The sequence below is a fragment of the Mustela lutreola genome, chromosome 1 (genome assembly GCF_030435805.1).
Source record: "Mustela lutreola isolate mMusLut2 chromosome 1, mMusLut2.pri, whole genome shotgun sequence".
Lineage (NCBI taxonomy): Eukaryota > Metazoa > Chordata > Mammalia > Carnivora > Mustelidae > Mustela > Mustela lutreola.
The window spans coordinates 248,093,438-248,114,203 of record NC_081290.1 but is presented as its reverse complement, the minus strand read 5'-3'; the positions used below and the strand labels follow the sequence as shown (position 1 = coordinate 248,114,203).

The 20,766-nt window shown below is 38.5% G+C and overlaps 1 protein-coding gene across 7 annotated transcripts in view; it reads left to right on the top strand.

The window, feature by feature from the left end:
- Positions 1-18,921, top strand: part of UEVLD (UEV and lactate/malate dehyrogenase domains) — a 60,381-nt gene extending 41,460 nt beyond the window's left edge. For 5 of the 7 annotated variants that reach the window (XM_059137885.1, XM_059137870.1, XM_059137894.1 and 2 more), the window contains 5 exons: positions 4,984-5,154; positions 6,142-6,315; positions 14,096-14,159; positions 17,236-17,359; positions 18,370-18,921. In XM_059137885.1, coding sequence (XP_058993868.1) covers positions 4,984-5,154; positions 6,142-6,315; positions 14,096-14,159; positions 17,236-17,359; positions 18,370-18,537 — 701 coding nt within the window. In that variant the 3' untranslated portion in view covers positions 18,538-18,921. Of the gene's footprint in view, positions 1-4,983; positions 5,155-6,141; positions 6,316-14,095; positions 14,160-17,235; positions 17,360-18,369 lie in introns of those variants that run through there. The other 2 variants (XR_009345477.1, XR_009345484.1) reach the window with 2 other exon arrangements.
- Positions 18,922-20,766: the final 1,845 nt, after the last annotated feature.

Here is a 20,766-nt window from a genome sequence, read left to right as displayed (position 1 = left end):
ATACTTCAGTGCGGTCTCCATAGCATTCGGACATTATAATTTGATTGCCTAATTTTCCAGTCGTTTTGAGTAAAAATTCGATGATTTAAAATGAATGTGTGTTTCCTTTATCACAACATCATCCTCATAATCTGAGAACAGTAGTATATCAGAGCATGAATTATTATTTTCTGGGTCTTTTGACATACTGGATATTGGATTGATATCCCTTAGTCTGACTATAAGCAGCCACCGGTTTAGGGCCTATGGTGTTTGGGAACCAGTGGCTTGGCAGGAAGAATGTTGTTTTTCTGGGCTACCTGTATAGCTAGGATAGAGATATGAGGTTTGTATCCTGGGAGTCCGGATGGTGATTGACATCTCTGACCTAGGAGGAACCTTATCACTCTGCTAATAAGTAAGTGGTAACGTGAGAATTTGGATCAGGCAATCTAGGGCAAAGACAATATGTCATTCACTTTGGGTTCTTAGGGCCTCATATAATTAACCTGTAATATAACAGGAAACATAGTAGAGGTTTATTGAATTAATTATTATTGAATTGAACTTTTATTAGGATCATATCTTTACATAATCATGCTTAAAGCCCTTCCTAATTCTCTCTATAACTATAAAATCTCTTCCACCATATTAAATCACCAACTTCTTTTTTTAACTTGATTTTTTTATTCCAGTATAATTAATGGTGTCTTATTAATTTCAAGTGTACAATAGAGTGGTTCAACAATTCTGTTCATTTCTCAGTGCTCATCAACATAAGCTTACTCTTAGCCCTCTTCACCTGTTTTACCCATTCCCCTCCTCATCTCTCCTCTGACAGCCCTCTGTTCTCCATATTTAAGAGTCTGGTTTCTCGTTTGTCTATCTTCCCTTTTTTTGTTGTTCATTTGCTTTGTTTCTTAAATTCCACATATGAGTGAAATTGTATGGTATGTGTCTTTCTCTGACTTACTTCACCTTGCATTGTAACCTCTAGGTCCATCCATGTTGTTGCAAATGGCAAGATTTCATTCTTTTTATGGCTGAGTCATATTCCACTGTAGCAGGTAGGTAGGTAGGTAGGTAGATATAGATAGATAGATACCACATGTTCCTTATCCATATATTTATTGATGGACACTTGAGTTGCTTCCATATCTTGACTTTTCTAAGAAATGCTACAATAAATATGCGGTGAATAGATCTTTTTTAATTAGTGTTTTCTTTTTCTTGGGGTAAATATCTAGTAGTGGAAGTGCTAGATCACATGGTAAGTTTATTGTTAATTTTTTTTGAGCAGCCTCCATACTGTTTTCCACAGTGGCTGCACCAGTTCACATTCCCAGCAACAGGTTTGGAACAAGGATTCCTTTTTCTCCACATTCTTGCCAGCACTTGTTATTTCTTGTCTTTTTTATTTTAACCATTCTGACAGGTGTAAAGTAGTATCTCATTGTCATTTTAATCTGCATTTCCCTTGATGATTAATGATGTTGAGTATCTTTTCATGTGTCTGTTGGTCATCTGTATGTCTTCTTTGGAAGAATGTCTGTTCACATCCTCTGCCCATTTTTAATTGGATTGTTTGGGGTTTTTTTGGTGTTAAGTTGCATAAGTTCCTTATACATTTTGGAAAATAATGCTTTATCAAATATATCACTTACACATATCTTCTCCCATTCGGTAGCTTGCCTTTTTGCTCTGTTGATGGTTTTCTTTGCTGTGCAAAACCTTTTTATTTTGGTGTAGTCTCAATAGCTTAATTTTCCTTTTGTTTCCCTTGCCAGAGATACCCTATCTAGAAAAATGTTTCCATGGCTAATGTCAAAGAAATTACTGTTTATTTATCTTCTATGAATGTTATGGCTTAATATCTTCGCATTTAGGTCTTTAATCCATTTCAAGTTTATTTTTGTGTATGATATAAGAAAAAGGTCCAGTTTCATTCTCTTACCTATAGCTGTCCAGTTTTCCTAACACCATTTGTTGAAGAGACTGTCTTTTCCCCATCATATATACTTGCCCCTTTTCATAGATTAATTGACCATAAAAGCATGGGTTTATTTCTAGACTGTTTTCTATCCTTGATCTGTGTGTCTACTTTTGTGTCAGTGCTATACTGTTTTTATTACCACAGCTTTGTAGTACATCTTGAAATCTGGGATTGCGATACCTCCAAGCTTTGTTCTTCTTTTTCAAGATTGCTTTGGCTATTTGGGATCTTTTGTAAAATCATCAACTTCTAAGGGAAGACCTGAGAAGGAAGAGTCCAAGAAAAATATTCTGAGTGCCTACGAGGTGCAAAGAATCCAGTTGCCTGGAGACAGTATTTACCAAACCTAGTTGTGCATGAGAATCACATGGGGAATGGCATTCCTAAGCAGTATTTCCCTTTATGTATGTAACTAAATCTTCAGAACATGGGATCATCTGTCATTTTATTGCACTTCCCAAGTTATTCCTGAGTACCTGGAATAACTCAAGTTATTCCTGAGTACCTAGCCTAGCTTTTAGGAATTGTTGCAGGGGATTGATAGGAATGGAAGACTCTCTGCTTAGTCAGAGGCAGCTTGAAGTTAGATGGAAAGATACACATGCAAGATTTAAACAGTAATATGTGTATCTTTCCATCTAACTTCAAGCTGCTTCTGACTGTAATGACTGTAATTCATGACAAGAGATTAAAGAGGCAATATATGATTAATTGCCAAGAGAATGGTATAGACAGTGAGCATTCTTGTTAGAGCTGAGTGGAGGGAGATGTGTCCCAGATCTACCAGAATAAGAGAGATTTGAATTGCCATGGGGTGGGGTGGGGGAATGGAGCTACTGCTAAGTGACTATGGACAGATGAGTAAGACTGGAAATGGACAGATGAGTAAGACACAAACAATCCCTGCTGTCGCGGAGCTCATAACATGCTGAATGTGGTAGACAGTTAAACAGATACCTATCTAATGTGGTGAGCACAGTGAGAAACATTCTAGATAGAAAGAATTCAAGTAAAGCCCATATCAGGAAAGTGAGAGAAATATACTGGGTTAGAACAGGGACCAATTCAACTTGAGCCAAAGGTTTATACAGGGGAGTATAAGAAATACTAGCTTCTAGGCTCAAAGGAAGAGAGTGAAAAGGTTTGGGAGCTTGGGAAATCTTACGGAGTAGGAAGCCTTTCTTGCACTTTTGAAATCATATCTGACAGCTGCTACCCTATTCATGGGGCAACCTTGAGGGCAAGGGCACTTGCAACATTCATAGTAAAGAAAATTAAAAAGGGGGAAAAAAATGAAATGATTCTGGCAAGATAGGTTGGGACCAAATTGTAAGGTCATGAATTGTTCACTGATGTTTGGTAATATGGACAAGTCACCTAATCTATCTAAATAACATTTTCCTCATCTCTATGAAGGTTTTAGACTCTGTTTCTAATATAGCACAGTGCTTAACAGTATTCTGCAGCCAGGCTTGAATTCTGGCTCCACCACTTACAAGCTCTGTGACTGAGCAAGTTACTTAACTTATCCGTGCCTCAGATTCCTCATCTGTAAAGTGAGGGATGACGTGACCCCATAGTGTGCTGTAGATTAGATTAAATGAGCAACTGTACAGAAAGCTCTTGTACTTGGCATATAGAAGTGTTAACTGTATACCTTCCAGGTCTTGAGGTCTTGACTCTTTACCAAGTATCCAGTCTGAACAGTAGAACACAGGAATTATTTAAGAAAACTCATGAAAAACCATAATTAAAATCCAGGACCTATGAGCCCCACAACTGTGTTAAAATACGAGCTAAATTTAGAAAGTGTATTTCCCAGAGGACACATTGCACAGGTGTTTCCTTCTGAAACTTGTTTAGATAGATGGCCTTAGACACTTCATTAAGAATATAAACCTGGAATCTGCTCATTATCTCTTTGGGATGCTAATACTACTTTATAAATGTTGACTGGACTGCTGCCATCTACTGTGTTGTTTTTCTGTTGTCTGTGCTGCTGGCAAAGTCTGGCCACTGTTTTGACATGCACTTATTCATAGAACACATTGTGTAATAGAGAGTAATAGAGTTGTAAAACAGTATATGTATGCTTCAGGATCAGAGGCATGAACTCCAAAAAACAGCTTGTCTAAGTCATAGCAGTTGCTTACCTGTAGGTCACGTGGTAAGAAGAACCTAAAACCAAGGGTACTGGGCTTCGGTATAAGGAAAAGTCTGTAAAAAATGAGCCAAGACATTTTATCTTGATTTAAAGATTTTCCAATCATTTTTTTTTTCCTCTTTGGAGCAGAATCCTTAGTAAGCAAAACAGATACAATCAGAGCTACTGTGCTGGGAGAGGTAAAAGTTAAGAGTGTGGAGCTGTGCCCACCAGGCTTCTTTCCGCTTATTCCCAGTCCTTCCACATGGAAGTTCACTTTCAAGGAACTCTAGGATTCCTAAACTTACAGTTTAAGAATCAGCGATGCAGTTGATTATAGGTTCATTTTGCCTATAGCATATTACTTACTCTTCCTAGGAAAGTTACATGTTACAGGAAAAAACAAAGTCTCTGGGTCATGTGCTTTATTTTCTTTATCTTTATTGCTCTCTTTCTCCCCTGGGGATATACTCTACCTCTTAATCATCTTTCTGGAAGCAGATCTCAGCCCTTTGTATACTTCTGTGGATACAGGATTGATCTGGAGGCAAATATGCCTGAAAGCTCTCCACTTGTAGAAAAGAAAAAGAAAAACAAGAACAAAAACTTGATTAAAACCTAGACCTTAGGGTGCCTGGGTGGCTCAGTGGGTTAAAGCCTCTGCCTTCAGCTCAGGTCATGGTCTCAGGGTCCTGGGATCAAACCCAGCATCAGGCTCTCTGCTCAGCGGGGAACTTGCTTCCTCCTCTCTCTCTGCCTGCTTCTCGGACTACTTGTAATCTCTGTCTATCAAATAAATAAATAAAATCTTTGAAAAAAAAAAAACAACCTAGACCTCGAGCTCAGACTGTTTCTTTTTATTCATTAGATTTGTCTGCCTCTGCTCATTCCAAGGTGGTGATCTTCACAGTCAACTCTTTGGGTAGTTCTCAGTCCTACCTGGATGTGGTACAAAGCAATGTGGATATGTTCAGAGCCCTTGTCCCAGCTCTGGGACACTATAGTCAACATGGTGTCCTGCTCGTCGCATCTCAACCAGGTAAAAGGTTTTGTTTTAAATTCATCTGGCAGCCCAGTGCATCAACAGAATTGCCATTTACTGATGAAGGTCCTAAAACTAGATTATAAAGGAACAGCTAGGCTATCCAAATTGCTTTTATACTGAACAATGCAGTGTTTCCATCTGTCAAGCAGCCACTTCTTACTGACTGGCATGAACTAGAAGGTTACAACTTAAAATTTTTTATGTAATATCACTATCATTCTAGTCCAGGTTTTTAGCCGTGTCTTCCTCAGTGCAAAAATTGTTGGACAACCAAGAGAAAAATACAGGGGCTTATGTGAAAGATCCTTTGGTAATTCTAAAGTGTTGTAAGATATTAGTGAGCATGCCAGTGTGCGTTGTTAACTTTTCATGTATTATAAATTGTTTTTAGAACTGTTTTCCTTAAAAAAGAAATATTTTCAAATGATTAGGTGGTATTGGACTCAAACTGGTGAACAGAAACAGACTTAATGTTCCCAGTCTAAGGGTATGCATTTTACATGTTTGCCTGTAGTAATTGGTTGAGGGACACTGGTCTCTAATTCCTGACATCCTTTCGGCATGGCAGAAAAAAGGGGTTGTTTTTATTCGTAGTGTTGTACTGCGTAGTGGTGTATGTGATTCTTAATTTAAAGAGAAATTTATCTAAAGCTATAAAAGAGAGCTTGATCAATGAGAAACAATGATTATTTTCTGGTTTTCCATCCCAGTTTGTATCTTTCTTACTTAACTAGGAAAATATCTATTTTCCACTTTTAATTTATATTTAACAACAAAGTTATGTAAAATCATGCTGAAGCCTGGTTAATGTTTTTAATATACATTAAAAATATGGCCTGCCTCAAAGTGCATTTAGAACCTAGGAAGAATATATAGATGCTCTACTATACTTATTAACATAATAAGTATTTTGTTTATGAACTAGGCTAGAAGTATATTTTTTTAAAATCTTTATGTTTTCACCTTGTGTGCAATATTTAGTGGAAATCATGACATACGTGACTTGGAAACTGAGTGCATTTCCTGTAAATCGAGTGATCGGGATTGGATGTAATCTGGACTCACAGAGATTACAGTATATTATTACAAATGTTTTGAAGGCACAGCCGTCAGGAAAACAAGTATGGGTTATCGGTGAACAGGGAGAAGACAAAGGTAAGAAGGACGCTTGTGTTAGCTATATTGCTAACCTAAGTCATCAGTGGCTATGCTATTCAGACACATCTGGAGATTCTGGAGCAGCGGAGCTCGCTTGGCTTCTGTTTCACATTTCGGGACCTTGTATGTAATGGGCCCGGTATTGTGAAGGGACTCTTCAAGTGTGGCATTCTCATTTATTTACTTTTCCATAAGTTTAACACTAGGCAAGAGCGCTTAGTTTTCTATTTTTCTAATTGAATTTCAGAGTCCAGGATTAATTTGAAAGCTTAATTCTCTAGAGAGCCCCATTTAAATAAACCTTAACACATATACAGAACTCCTTCCTTTCCTCTCCCCACACTTCCACCTGCTTACCTTTCCTAAGTTCAGAACTTCTTCCTAGGGCCATACCTCCTGTCCCTTTCTCACCTTTTAAACAGAATTTTCACTCTTTGTGTATCCCTATGATCTTTTCCAGTAGCCCACTTGTTCTCTTCCTACCACAAAAAGCATTGAGTTCCCCAGACTGGAAAGCCCCTTTTCCTACCCAAAAAGAATACTTCCCTGTTCAACTTGAGTATCTCTTCCTTTCTTCCTTTACTGTTTCCCTCGTGTTTTCAAATCAAGTTAGTCAGGGGACAGAAGTGCTACCTCATTTTGTATGTAAGTGCCTACTCTTTCCTCACTACTGCCAAAGGTGTTAGTATGATCTGAAGGAGGCATGGGGCACCTGGGCCACTCTATCAGTTAAATGTCCAACTCTTGGTTTCGGCTCAGGGGTGATCTTAGGGTCATGAGATCAAGCCCCAGGCTCCCTGCTTAGTGGGGAATCTGCCTGAGATTCTCTCTCTCCCTTTCCTTCTTCCCCCACCCCTGCCATGCTCACTTGCTCTTTCTCAAAATAAGGAAATAAATCTTTTAAAAAATAAGAGAGGCATAGAGCATGGTATTTTCCTTCATCATACTTAAAAGTTATTTTAGAATAGGAATAAGAATATGTACGTGATACTTTAGCTAACAGTGAAAGTATAAGAAACTATTTGATTAAGTGCCAGAATGGGTATTATAGACTTAGAGTACTTAGCTTCTGAGTGAGCATTTAACATGAGTTGAAATAACTGGAGAAAATTCTGTATAGGCATCATTGAAGTAGATGTTGGAAGAATGAATAGGATTTGAATAGAGAGCAGAGTGGGAAAGATACTCTAGGAATGGGAAATCAGAAGTGGGTAAAGGCACATATTAACAGTGGTTGTATCTGGGTTAAAGGAAACTTTTAAAAATGTGTATTTGTCACTATTTTCTAATTTTGTCATTATGGATATTTAGTATTTATATAATTTTAAAGAAATTTTTAATAAAATATAGCAGTATTTAAATCTGTGTAAAGTAGTATTGGCTACCTAGATAATTCAGTGCTAGAGTCAGACTGTCGAAGAAACCTTTACAAAACCTGATTTTGTGATTGAGCAGGATGACTTTCAGGCTCAGAATGCTCCTTGACACTAGACCCTGATCAACAGGACCCTGGAAATGGGTAGCAAAGAACTTAGAGCAGATGTATTAGAGTAATGCATGCCTAGGGTTGCAAACACACCTGAGACCCCATATTTTACTCACTAGTACTATTTGAGTTCTAGTCCATGTTGATCTCCTGCTTCTCTGATTTCTTGCAGCTCTCACAATTAGTTTGCTGTTTCCCCTCTTATCTACCCTGTAAATGATACCAAATTAATAATGATGTTAGCCAGACCTTTACTGTGTGCTTTCCTGTATAAATCCAATCTTCCTAAATCATATTCCTCTTTTCAAACACTTCACTGACTTCCTCTAATGAAAATACGAAGTTCTTTTGCTTGGCATTCAAGAAATCCCAAAATACAGCCCTAATCTTCCTTCCTCATTCTGATTAAGGAAGTAGTAATACTATTTGAGAGCTGGAAGTTACCCAAGGGATCAATTACGTTTTGTTGTAGGGAGTCAGCAATGGATAAAGAGATGGTAAGAGTTATCTGCACCAGAAGAGTGATCTGCACAAGAAACTGTAGTTTTGGGGTGCCTGGGTGGCTCAGTGGTTAAAGCCTCTGCCTTCGGCTTGGGTTGTGATCTCAGGGTCCTGGGATCAAGTCCCGCATCGGGCTCTCTGCTCAGCGGGGAGCCTGCCTTCTCCTCCTCCTGTCTCTCTCTGCCTGCTTCTCTGCCTACTTGTGATCTCTCTGTCAAATAAAAAAAAATAAAATAAATAAAGAAACTGTAGTTTTTAGGGTCAAAGAAGGACTAAAAGGACTAGAAGGACTACAACCCCCACAGTTCTTGTGGGATCTTGTGCCCCCACAGTTTTGCTTCAGCCACAGGGAACTTTGCACTTCTTCCTCTCTCTCCACATACTCGAATCTCATCCTTTGAGGTCAAGGTCAAGCCCTCACTTACATTGTGAAGCTTTTCCTGATCACATCACTCCACAGTGACTCCTTCACCCTTTTGAGCTAAAAGCTTTTGTTAACTGTATGGTAATTATCCATATAACCAAGAAATATGATCCTTATTCTTTGTTAAGCTGCTATTTATTTATTTGAATATTTAGTGTGTTTACCTTCTCTTTATTGAAAGTGTAAATTATTAAGCTGTTCTCTTTTAGTTGAAAAAGTCATACATTCATATTGCAAAAAATTAAATGGTACAAAAAGGTATATGCAGTAAAAAATAAGTCTCCCTTCTATGCCAGATTCCCAGTTTTTCCTCCCTAGATTTTGTCACAGTTAACAGGCTCTGTGTAATCTTCTGGCAATGTTCTGTGGGTAGATAAGCACATATATGAAATATTTCCTAGGTAGTCGGTATATAAATTATTGACATTTTACTGATACAACGGGGAAATAATTGCATAGTAACATATATAGATTTCACTCATCCTTTTAAACTGCTGAATATATCAAAATTTATTTAACCAGTCCCAACAGTAAGTTACAGTTCTTGAATAAATAAAAACATTTCACAGTATGGTTGTATTAATTGTTAGGTTCTCCAGTAATGGGTCTGTGATTAAAGGAGCGAGACTGATAGAAAGCGTAGGTCAAGCAAAGCTTTATTTCAAGCTGAGCATCAAGAGTCAAACCCAACGTTTGGGGCCGCGCCTCTTACAGAGAGGGCGACCTCTTTCTGCTTCACAGACTAGCTTTTAAGAGCAAAGGCCACGTGGTTGGGCCTGGCCACGCACAGGTGGCCTATGAAATTGTAACACACAGAAAAAGCTGCACAGTCATGTTAGGTCACACATAAGTGACCAATTGAACTGCAATTTACCCTAGTAGATGTTTGAACCCCCTATCACCTTGGTCAAAATTGGCACCCAAAAGGTGCCCAAAGGAGAGGGCCTGTTCTCCTTGGTAACTAGGGAGACAGTATGCGCACTGCCCCCCCATTGGATGTCTTCACCTGGCCTGACCCACCCTTGTGTTTGGGCTTTGTTACCTGGGACTAGTTTCTAGACTTGTTTTTAAGTAAGTCCCCTGGGGGAAGGAGGCCAGGGACAATTTAAGTTTTAAACAACAAAGTTATTGTTTAACTGGATGGAAGCTCTCTGGTTAAATAGATCCTTACATAAATATCCCAAATTGTAGAGAGAAAATAAAGGATAGTGAAATTGATAAACCAGCGTCCAGAACTGTGCTGACTGCCGATGGAGGTATGTACATGTGTGAGAACCTAACCATGTCTCTAGGAGGCTTAGCTCTAACAACGGAAATGACTGTAATGGGAAGGCAACGTTGACTTGCTAAGAGAGAGGGCCACCGGAAGTAGGATAAAAACACAAGGAAGGATATGGTAATTCTGTCTTGAGCTCTCACATGGGAACTAGAAATAGAAGGATGTAGGTAGATGTGAACTGGGGTCACTTAAATGTAATATTATGTACTATCTGACCTACATAAAAGAATACATATAATGTATAACAGATGTTTTGAAGCATAATAGAACAAACACTCATGAATCTACAGTCAGTTAAGAGCATTACCGATAGCACTGAAACTACTGATGCTCTCCCCAACCCACCTCCCTGTGTCCCATCTAGACCCCACCATCAGATCGCTTTTTATCCTGTCTAGTACTTTGTTTCAGAGATAGTTATATTCACGATAGGTATAACTTACCTTGGCCCTGAAGCCAGAAATGGACAGAGGCTCCCTCTGCTGGTTACATCCTTAAACATCAACTGGTTATATTTTTGCCTAAGTGCCATCAGTGCAGTAATAGCAATTATAATAACTTTTTTTTAAAAGATTTTATTTATTTATTTGACAGAGAGAGAACACAAGTAGGCAGAGAGGCAGGCAGAGAGAGAGGAGGAAGCAGGCTCCCTGCTGAGCAGAGAGCCAGATGCGGGACTCGATCCCAGGACCCTGAGATCATGACCTGAGCCGAAGGCAGCAGCTTAATCCACTGAGCTACCCAAGCGCCCTATAATAACTTTTCATTGAGAGCCTACTGTGTGTTTTAAATGTGTTGCATATCTCATTTAAAATGTGTAAACACCCTCTGAAGGAGATGGTGGTTTTCCAAATTAACAGATGGGGAAGCTTAAGACTCTATGAGGTTACATATCCTCATTGTCCCTGGCCTCCTTCCCCCAGGGGACTTACTTAAAAACAAGTCTGGAAAACAGTCCCAGGTAACAAAGCCCAAGACTCCAAGATTACATATCTAGGAAGATTTGAATCCTGCTCTGACTCCAAAGCTGTGCTTTCTCTTGCTTTGACTTAATGAGACAGTTCATTGAAAGCATTTAGTACAGTGTCTAACACAGCTTTAATATCCAGTAAATAGTAGTTTCTATTACAGCAATCAGCAAGGCAGCGATGAATAGAAAATTAGAGAAAGGACATGTAAAACTACACTTTGACGTAAAGCAACATTAGGATTTGGAAACTGTACTAAGAATAGCAGGTGTGCAAATAAAATTAATTCTCGTCAAGTATTTCAGAGACAAATGACAGCTACAACCTGGGGGAGGAATACTGACGTACAAGACCCTTTAAGATTAGTTTCCTGCTTCCCTCCCCTCGCCAGCTTCCTCTTCTGCTATCCTGCCAGGCATTCTGTGCTAGTCATGTGGTCAGCCTGCAGTTTCCTGAATGATTCATGTACTCTCAGGCCTCCTTGCTTTTGCACCTGATTCTTCCTTTCCCTGAACGTTCATTCACTTGGCTAACTTCTGCTTACCCTTCAAGACTGGGCTTGAGTACCATGTCTCCCAGAAAGCCTTTCCTAATTCTCCAGGTCAAGGGAATTCATGCCTCTAACATAACCATTATCACACTGTGTTAGAGCTGCATATTTACCCATGTGTTTACCCCACCAAACTGCAAGCTCCTTGACTTTGGATTGGCCTCAGTAAATGTGTTTTGAAATGATGCTGATACTATCTTGTGAGCAAAGGTCATTTATATTATGCCCCCACCCAATTAGATAGCAGAACATATGCTTTGGAGCTGCTATTTTCAGCTCTGTTATTAATATCCTATGTAAACTGCTGGTAACTCCTTCAAACCATGGTTTAGAAATCTAATGGTTGGATGTCAGAACAGACTGTTAGGTCACCTGCATTGGGCATCAGTCTTACGCAAGGGAAAGTATATACAATGGAAAAGACTTTCACCATGGTCACTGTTCATTAAAATTTGGGGCCCAAGGATTGCTTTCCTGAGGATTGGGGCCAAAAAGATTAGGATTGATTAATTACAGTATTTGAAAGGACATATATTTAGGAATTTTGAAGGGTTGGGCAGTAAATGAACAAAAAAATAAGTCCATCTAAACCTAATTGAAAATTCTAATGACATTCTCACAAGAAAAGTTGAACATAGTGAAGCTTTCTCCCTCTCTCCATTCTTTCCCCATGGCTGTTAGAAGTCAGAACTCAGAGAAGAAAGAATGAGTGTGATACACACACACATACACACACACACACACACAAAATAATAATTTAATATATAATTTAAGTAATTTAATATATAACACAATATATAATAATATAACATAATTTAAAATAATTTAATGATTATTATATATGTGCACACACATTAATAATTTAATAATTTCTTTTTTTTTTGTGCCCTTTCTGAGTATTCTCATTCCTCCCTTGCCCCTTTTTATTTACTCTTCCAAGGTCAATAAATGCTGTATTTCATTTAGCAGACATTTCCCCCAATTTTCTACTGTGAATTTACCAGTAATGTACAGAAAACTTTTTTAAAGATTTTATTTATTCATTTGAGAGAAAGAGAGAACAGAGAGAGCACAAGCAGGGGAGAGGCAGAAGAGGGAGAAGCAGACTCCTTGCCAAGCTTGGAGCTTGACATAGGGCTCGATCCCAGGATCTGAAGATCATGACCTGAGGCAAAGGCAGATGCCGAACCATCTGAGCCACCCAGGGTCCTCCAATGTACAGAAATGTTTTATTTTTTATTATTTTTTTATTTTTTTAAAGATTTTATTTATTTATTTGACAGACAGAGATCACAAGTAAGCAGAGAAGCAGGCAGAGAGAGAGGAGGAAGCAGGCTCCCTGCTGAGCAGAGAACCTGATGCGGGGCTCCATCCCAGGACCCTGGGATCATGACCTGAGCTGAAGGCAGAGGCTTTAACCCACTGAGCCACCCAGGAGCCCCTGTACAGAAATTTTTTAGAAAAAATTCATATATAACCATTCTGTCCATGTAAAATATTTTTTAATCTCTTAATCTATTCACATATATTTGTATTGCTCATATAACAATTTTTTTATTTGAGATCAAAGCTTTTAAAGATTTATTTATTTGAGAGAGAGAGAAAGAGCATGCCAGTGGGGGGAGGGGCAGAGAGAGAGGGAGAAGAGAAATGTAGGGGTGCCCGTGTGACTTAGTTAAGTGACCAACCCTTGATTTTGGCTCAGGTCATGATCTCAGGGTCATGGCTCTGGACTCAGCAGGGGATCTGCTTGAAATTGTCTTCCTCCCTCTCCCTCTGTGCCTGCCCCTGTGCACTCTCACTCGCTCACTTGCACACTTGCTCTCTCTCTCTCTAATAAATAAATCTTTTTTAAAAGACTTATACCTTAAAAATGGCCTTAAATATCCAAATGTATTTTTGTTTTGCCTACCCCAATACACATCTGTATTAAAGAATGCCTTCACACAGGTGAGAAATAGATGAACATTAGAAAGGTTTCAAAATGTTTCTGGCAATTTCTATTTAATATTAGAATGTGGTGTAAATATCCAATTCACACATAGAGCTTGAATTTTTGATTTTTTGATTTTTTTTTTTTTTTTTTTTTTTTTTTGTAAATGATGTACTGGGGCGAAATGGTAACCCAAAAGATCCTCTTAGCAAACAGGACTCTGCCTCTCTAACAGCTGTGCAAATCTAGCCAAAATGGTGACCAAATTATACCTCACCTGATGAAAGAACGTAATCTCAGCAAATGCCAAGTGTTTGCTGCTGAGGAAGGAAAGCTTTCTACTTGGATGCTTTGGAAGCTTTCTACTAAGACGGCTCTTATAGAACTAGTGTTGATGAGAGAGCACAGGGAAGGAGGCTGCAGATAGGCTCTGGGGATCATGTTTTGGGGGTGAGTGTAGCTCCCAGGCAGTTGGCACAGCATACCCAATGCCATCAGTGGAAAGCTGTTTTTAGAAAGGGGAGAAAGTGTTTAAAGTTTCATACAGATACCCTTGACTGCAGGTGATCATTTATCACATGCAAATCCTAAGGAAGTTGTTGGCAACATATAATTAATTTTTCCTTTAATTTTTAGTGCCCACATGGGGTGGCCAAGAAGAAGTAATGAGTCCTAACTCTCGGGTGCAGTTGTCCAACAGGTAACACTGCGTGTCGATTTGCATGTACCCAGTTGAAAATCATGTACTTCGTGGTACCATAGCAACTGTTTACACAGCACGCCCTTACCAGGCTTCTGCAAACAAAACTAGCTAGTATGGACAAGATCAGAGTGTAAGAGGTCAGTTTTAGTCTTTGATTTCTTATCTGAAAGATCTAGGAGGGCCTTGCAAACTTTATTTCAGATACGCAGTGGATGCGTAAAGGGGAGAACAGGTTTCTTATTTGTAGTTCTTGATTTCCTGCTCTGAGAGGTCAACATCTGAGGATATTGACAATTTTCTAAATGTAGAGAGAATTTATCCATATCACTTAAAATTAATACAGGGGTGCCTGGGGTGCTCAGTTGGTTGAGTGTCTGACTCTTGGTTTTGGCTCAGGTCGTGATCTCAGGGTCATGAGATTGAGCCCCATGTTAGGCTCCCTGCTGGAGATCCTCTCTCTTCCTCTCCCTCTGCCCCTGCCCCACATGCATACTGTCTCTAAAATAAATACATCTTAAAAAATAATAATGTACTTATTGATCATGCATAAATACACTTGGAAACTAATATAATATGAATGGATAAGCTATATAAGTTCAGGCAAAAATAAAGTATACTGCACAGATCCTGTGTCTGTTGCCTGTGGTCACACACCTTCCAAGGCCCATACCCTACAGTTTGTACTCTGTGCACTGTGTGTTTTCAGGCCATCTGTTGTCTCACCAACACATAATAACATATGTTCCTGCAATTCGGTGGAAACTTTTAGCTTTATAAACCTTCAGTTTAAGACTCTTAGCCTATAAAAACTGGAAAGAATATTCTCTTATTGGGGGCGCTTGGGTGGCTCAGTTGTTAAGCATCTACCTTCGGCTCAGTTCATGATACCAGGGTCCTGGGAATGAGCCCCACATCGGGCTCCCTGCTTGGCAGGAAGCCTGCTTCTTCCTCTCCCACTCCCCCTGCTGTGTTCCTGCTCTCACTGTCTCTCTCTATTAAATAAATAAATAAATAAAATCTTAAAAATAAAAAAGAATATTCTTACTGAGAAGTGTTGTATAATCCATTCTAATCTGATTCTCTACATAGTCCTGCATTTATAAGGAAGAAACTATAAAAGGAAGAAATTCAAACATGTTTATTTAATTTATATCATTTTTATTATTTACAAAGAGAATGTATGCTGTTATAAAACTTCATATTCCGCAGATATCTATAAAGTATAAAGTGAAAAATGGGGTAATCCCACTCTCCAGAGACCACTACTATTAACAGCTTAGTATCCATATATCCAAACATTTTTCCAATGCTTATGCAAACATTATCATTATTATTTTTGTTATTTGCAAAATAGATGTATGCTATTCGTATTACCTTGCAACTTTGTTTCCTTAATAATAAATCTTGGACATTTTCCCATGTGGTACATACAAATCTACCTTATTTCTCTCTGGAGCGATACAGTACAACATTTGGATAGTGATTTACTGAACCAGTCCTCTTTTGAGGAGTTGTTTCCAGAATATTTGCTGTCTCACACAAGGCGAACATATGTATATATTTGCATACTTGAGCATATTGCAGTGGAATAAAATCCCTGAGGAGGAATTTCTAGATCAGATGTTGCTAAATCTTTTTCCTAAAAGATGATATCACTTTCCACTCTCAACAGCGGTTATGGGCAGGCCTGGTTCTCTGTAGCTTCTCCAGAAATAGTTATCAGTCTCTTTAAATTTGCTGATTTTGATAGGCAAGACTGGTGTACTGTTTTAACTCACATTTAAATATTAGGGGAGGTGAGCTTCTTTTACGTTATCAAGCCATTTGTATTTTCTCTGTGAACTACCTGCCTGACATTTTAAGAAAAACTTTGCCAGTAGATTATCTGTAGGCTTCCCTAACAATTACTATATAACACTTACTTCCAAATCCAAAAATATCTAATTAATACCTTAAACAGTGTAAAACAAAAGTGCATACTTTGTGAATTTTCTGAGATTTATTATTATTTTTTTTAATTTTGAGATAATGTTTTATTATCATCTGTTAACTCATTAACCATTGCTGGACGAACTCTTAGAAAAAAATACAATGTAAAATGGAGGAATGGAAAATTAACAGGCAGTTCTCAGAATCAGGTATAGAAAATCCAGAAAGAGATCACACTGGTCATCATTAAATCAAGAGCAAGCAAGACAAGTTACTATTTCCATCTGTAAGTAATTGTTGGCATTGATTCAATGAGACTAGCATTCTCATACAAGATAGTGAGGATGTAAATAAGTAACAGTTCTTTCGAGAGTATTTTGAAAAGTAGCTATCAATGTTTTCAGTGGGCACCTGGGTGGCTCAGTTAGTTGAGTAATCCGACTCTTGATTTTGGCTAAGGTCATGATCTCAGGGTCACAGGATCAAGTCCTGTATCAGCTCTGCTCTTAGCCAGAATTTGCTTGGATTTCTCTCTCTCCCTCTGCCCCTCCTCCTGCTTGCATACTCCTTCTTGTCCTCTCTTCATTCTCAACTCAGTAAATTAAAAAAGAAAAGAAAGACAAAAATACATAAATATCCTTATTTCTACCACCTAGAGATTATCCTTTTTTATTATTATTATTATTATTTGACAGAGAGATCACAAGTAGGCAGAGAGGCAGGCAGAGAGAGAGGAGGAAGCAGGCTCCCTCCTGAGCAGAGAGCCCAATGTGGGGCTCGATCCCAGGACCCCGGGATCATGACCTGAGCCGAAGGCAGAGGCTTAACCCACTGAGCCACCCAGGCACCCCCACCTAGAGATTATCAAGCAATAATCTGATGAGCATCTTTCCAAATTTATTCTGTGCTAATGTATATATACACAGAAAGGACTTATATATAACTATAATTATTCGCTGATAGTATATCATTAACATATTACCATGTTTATAAACAGAATTAGACTTTTAATTTCAGCGTAACAGTATTCATTGTATTAAGGAGGGCACGTATTGCATGGAGCACTGGGTGTGGTGCAAAAATAATACTGTTACGCAGATTTATTATTTTTTCTAAATTTATTTTTATTTTTTTTGTAATCTAGAGCCATGGAACTGTTACGGGTAAAAGGTCAAAGATCCTGGTCTGTTGGACTATCAGTGGCTGACCTGGTTGACAGTATTGTAAACAATAAAAAGAAGATACATTCTGTATCAATTTTAGCAAAGGTAATTGCTGTTTTCATACTTTCATCATGTTTTTTAACTTTTAAATTATTCATATAAATCCAGAAAAAGTGCTGCTTCGACTGTACCTCACGTGTCTTCAGTATTTACTGGTTTCAAGAGTAACACATGGGAGGAGACAGTTCGGGCGAAGCCCTGTCCTGCTTGGTTCTGGGAAGCCTGGACTTCTTCCAGGTTGCCCCGCTACGCCCCCCGCCCCATGTAATTTTGGGGAAGTCTCAAGAAACATTTGTGTATTCCATTAAGCTCTGGTTGTCATTTACCACCTCAGCCAGTCCCATCACCCCAGACTAACATGCCAGCTCGTCCCAGCTCCGCATCCAGGTGCTTCTCCAGCTCACTCTGTCCTTCCCCGCTTTATCCCAAGTCTAGAGTCCCTAAAGCACAGCTAAGACAAGGCACACATGCTTAAGTACATTTTCATGAAAACTTTGGAATATCAGAAGGGAAATAAAACACAGAAAGTGGGGGGCGCCTGGGTGGCTCAGTGGGTTAAGCCTCCACCTTCAGCTCAGGTCGTGAGCTCAGGGTCCTGGGATCGAGCCCCACATCAGGCTCTCTGCTCAGTGGGGAGCCTGCTTCTCTTCCTCTCTCTCTGCCTACTTGTGATCTCTGTCTGCCAAATAAATAAATAAAATATTAAAAAAAAAAAAACCAGAAAGGAAAACTCAAAACAGGTTACTGTATGTGACTAGACCCCTCCACTGGGAGCTCACTCTCACCAGCTTTTCTCAGCCCCCATCTGCTCACTGTGTAGCAGCAGGCCAGCTCGCCTCCCCACCAAGTGGCTGTCCCTAACCACATGCCTCCTATCACACGCATTTTCCAAAACAATCACAGGTTTGGAAATTAAATGAAGACCATTTTTTTTTTAAGTTCATCTCTTACCTGTTTATAACTAGAAAAGCAAGGAAGCATGCATATTTATGATACTAATTTTTTGCGGTGATTTAGTTCTCTTGTAATCCCTATTTTGTTTTTTTTCATTTCAGGGATATTATGACATAAATAGTGAAGTGTTTTTAAGTTTGCCTTGCATCATTGGAAGCAGTGGGGTATCTGAAGTCATCCAAAGCACAGTGAAGGAAGATGTGGTGACTGAGAAACTCCAAAGCAGTGCGTCATCAATCCATGGTCTCCAGCAACAGTTAAAACTTTGATTCTAAAGTTCAGTTACCAGAAAGGAAAGGTCATTTAATTTTGCCAACATACATAGGGTTGAGAATTTCTGTATCTTACTACTTACCCTTACAAACTGCTTGGTTAAGGTAGATGGTTTCTGATTAGCTTTGTAATTTGAATCCTTAGGAAGTTAAGATAGGGAGGGGGAAGAGATCTAATTTTCTTTGTTGCTCTTGAGCTCTCTAAAACTGTTCTTCCAACCTCCAGCAGAAGTAGACATTCATCAACAATATGCATCATTTAAATTTATGGATCCTCAACTAAAAGCACATTTAGCACTTTGGGAGTATTTTGAAAGTACTATGTTTTTTAAAAGAAAAAGTGACTCTTTGACTATTAAACATGATAAGCTGAAGGCCCAATATTGATTTACAGAATCTGTGCTAGGTGTACTTTCAAAAGATCCCCAGCCTAAGGTACTGTTTCTTCTTTAAAATATAACTGGTAGTAATGGGAAAGCATTTTGTTTTCCCTCTTCAAATCAATTAGCTACCAAAAATTTTAAAAAACAAATTTTATGTGCACTTTCAAGTAGTGAAAGTGAAATTTTTTAATAGTTGAAGAAAAAGTGTAGTTAAATTTCCAGTGAGACTGTCCTTTCTGAAATTTTTTATAACCCCTTCTTGGGCTATATCGTAGATCTCTAGCACCTCAAAAGCCCATTATACTAGTAGTACCATAGAGAAAGGTATATTTTTAGTGGAAATAGGTTATGAAAAATAGCCAAGCAATTTACTTTAGAGCTAAAACAGGAAGATTTCATAAAAACTATTAGTCTTAAAACTTATAAAAGACTTATAAAAACTATAAGTCTTGGATGCATTGGCTGTTCTGAACAAACCCTCTAGCCACTTCTGAAGGAGTGATTGAGCATATATATGCCTTATGCGTCAATAACAGTACGTTGTGTGTGAAAGACAGTGTATTGTTACAGATGTGACACAACTAGTAGTAATACCCAACACTGACACTGCTGTTTCAGGCAGGGGGATGGGCACTTTATTATCTTATTGAATCTTGAAAATCATCTGCTGTGGTAGGTTCTATCATTTTATAGAGGAGAAGATTGAGGGTTAGTACCCAGGTGTCACATCCCAGGGGCACTTGGCCACACCACCTCTTCTTTTTCTAAGCAGTAGAAGGAAGAAAAAGCCTGACAGCCAAAACAGTGAGCACAAGACCTTAAAAGCTAGGGTTCTATACACTACAGAAGGATTACTTCTATTCTCATGTAGGGGCCGACTTTCTTTATTATCCCAATATAGTTTTTGAAAGATGGATTCCCTGACTTTGCAGACTTGCCCTCAGCAAATAGCAAAAAGGAATATGCACTGAGATAGGTGTTTATTTGTTTTTCATTCATAGGGTACTGAGTGGAAGCCTACAGTACACCAGACACGTACGGGGCGCTGCAGATACAGTGGTGGGCCAACCAGGACTAGGCACAGCCTTCACGGTCCATACAATCTAGTATAGGAGACATTGTAATCAAATCTCATGAACAGATGTACAATTGCAAGAATAGTTAAGTGCTGTGAAGAAGTCCCAGGTGCCTTGAAAGCACATAACAGGCAAATCCAAACCTGGTCAGAGAGATAGTAGCCAGGTAGTTTATAAGGGCAGACACATCCTGGTTAGAAACAGTAAAACTAATGCTGGTTTAGTTGAATAATGGATGCTTACAATGAGCTTAAATCATAAAATAAAATTAAATTCAGTGTCCCATGTTTAAGAAAGTAGAAAAGTATGTAATACGTTTGGAAAGATTCCTGTGAGAATTACCTGAGCTAAAAACCTTGGATGTTTGAGGAGATAAGCATTAGTTCTGTGTAAGTTCACTGCGTTGGGTAGATTATTTTGGTGTTACTCTTAACAGTGTATCCTCACTGTCCTGTTGCATGAAATAGGGAAGTAAGACTGAAAGAACCATTTCTTGTATTTTTTAAATGAGATTTTTCTAATATCTATGATCTAATTAGAAATTAGGTAACTTCTACTATCTAATTTCTAATATGAATCTAATTGAATAATAACCTAATTGCAAGACATTGTGTAAAAGATGAATTACCAGGAGTTCACTATATTAATTATAAATGAAGGTCAATGAATGCAATACAACAAATATTTATTTACCATCTACTGTTACTCCAAATACTGTGTTAGAATTTAAGTATTCAAAGTTGAGAAATAGTCCTTGCTCTGCAAAA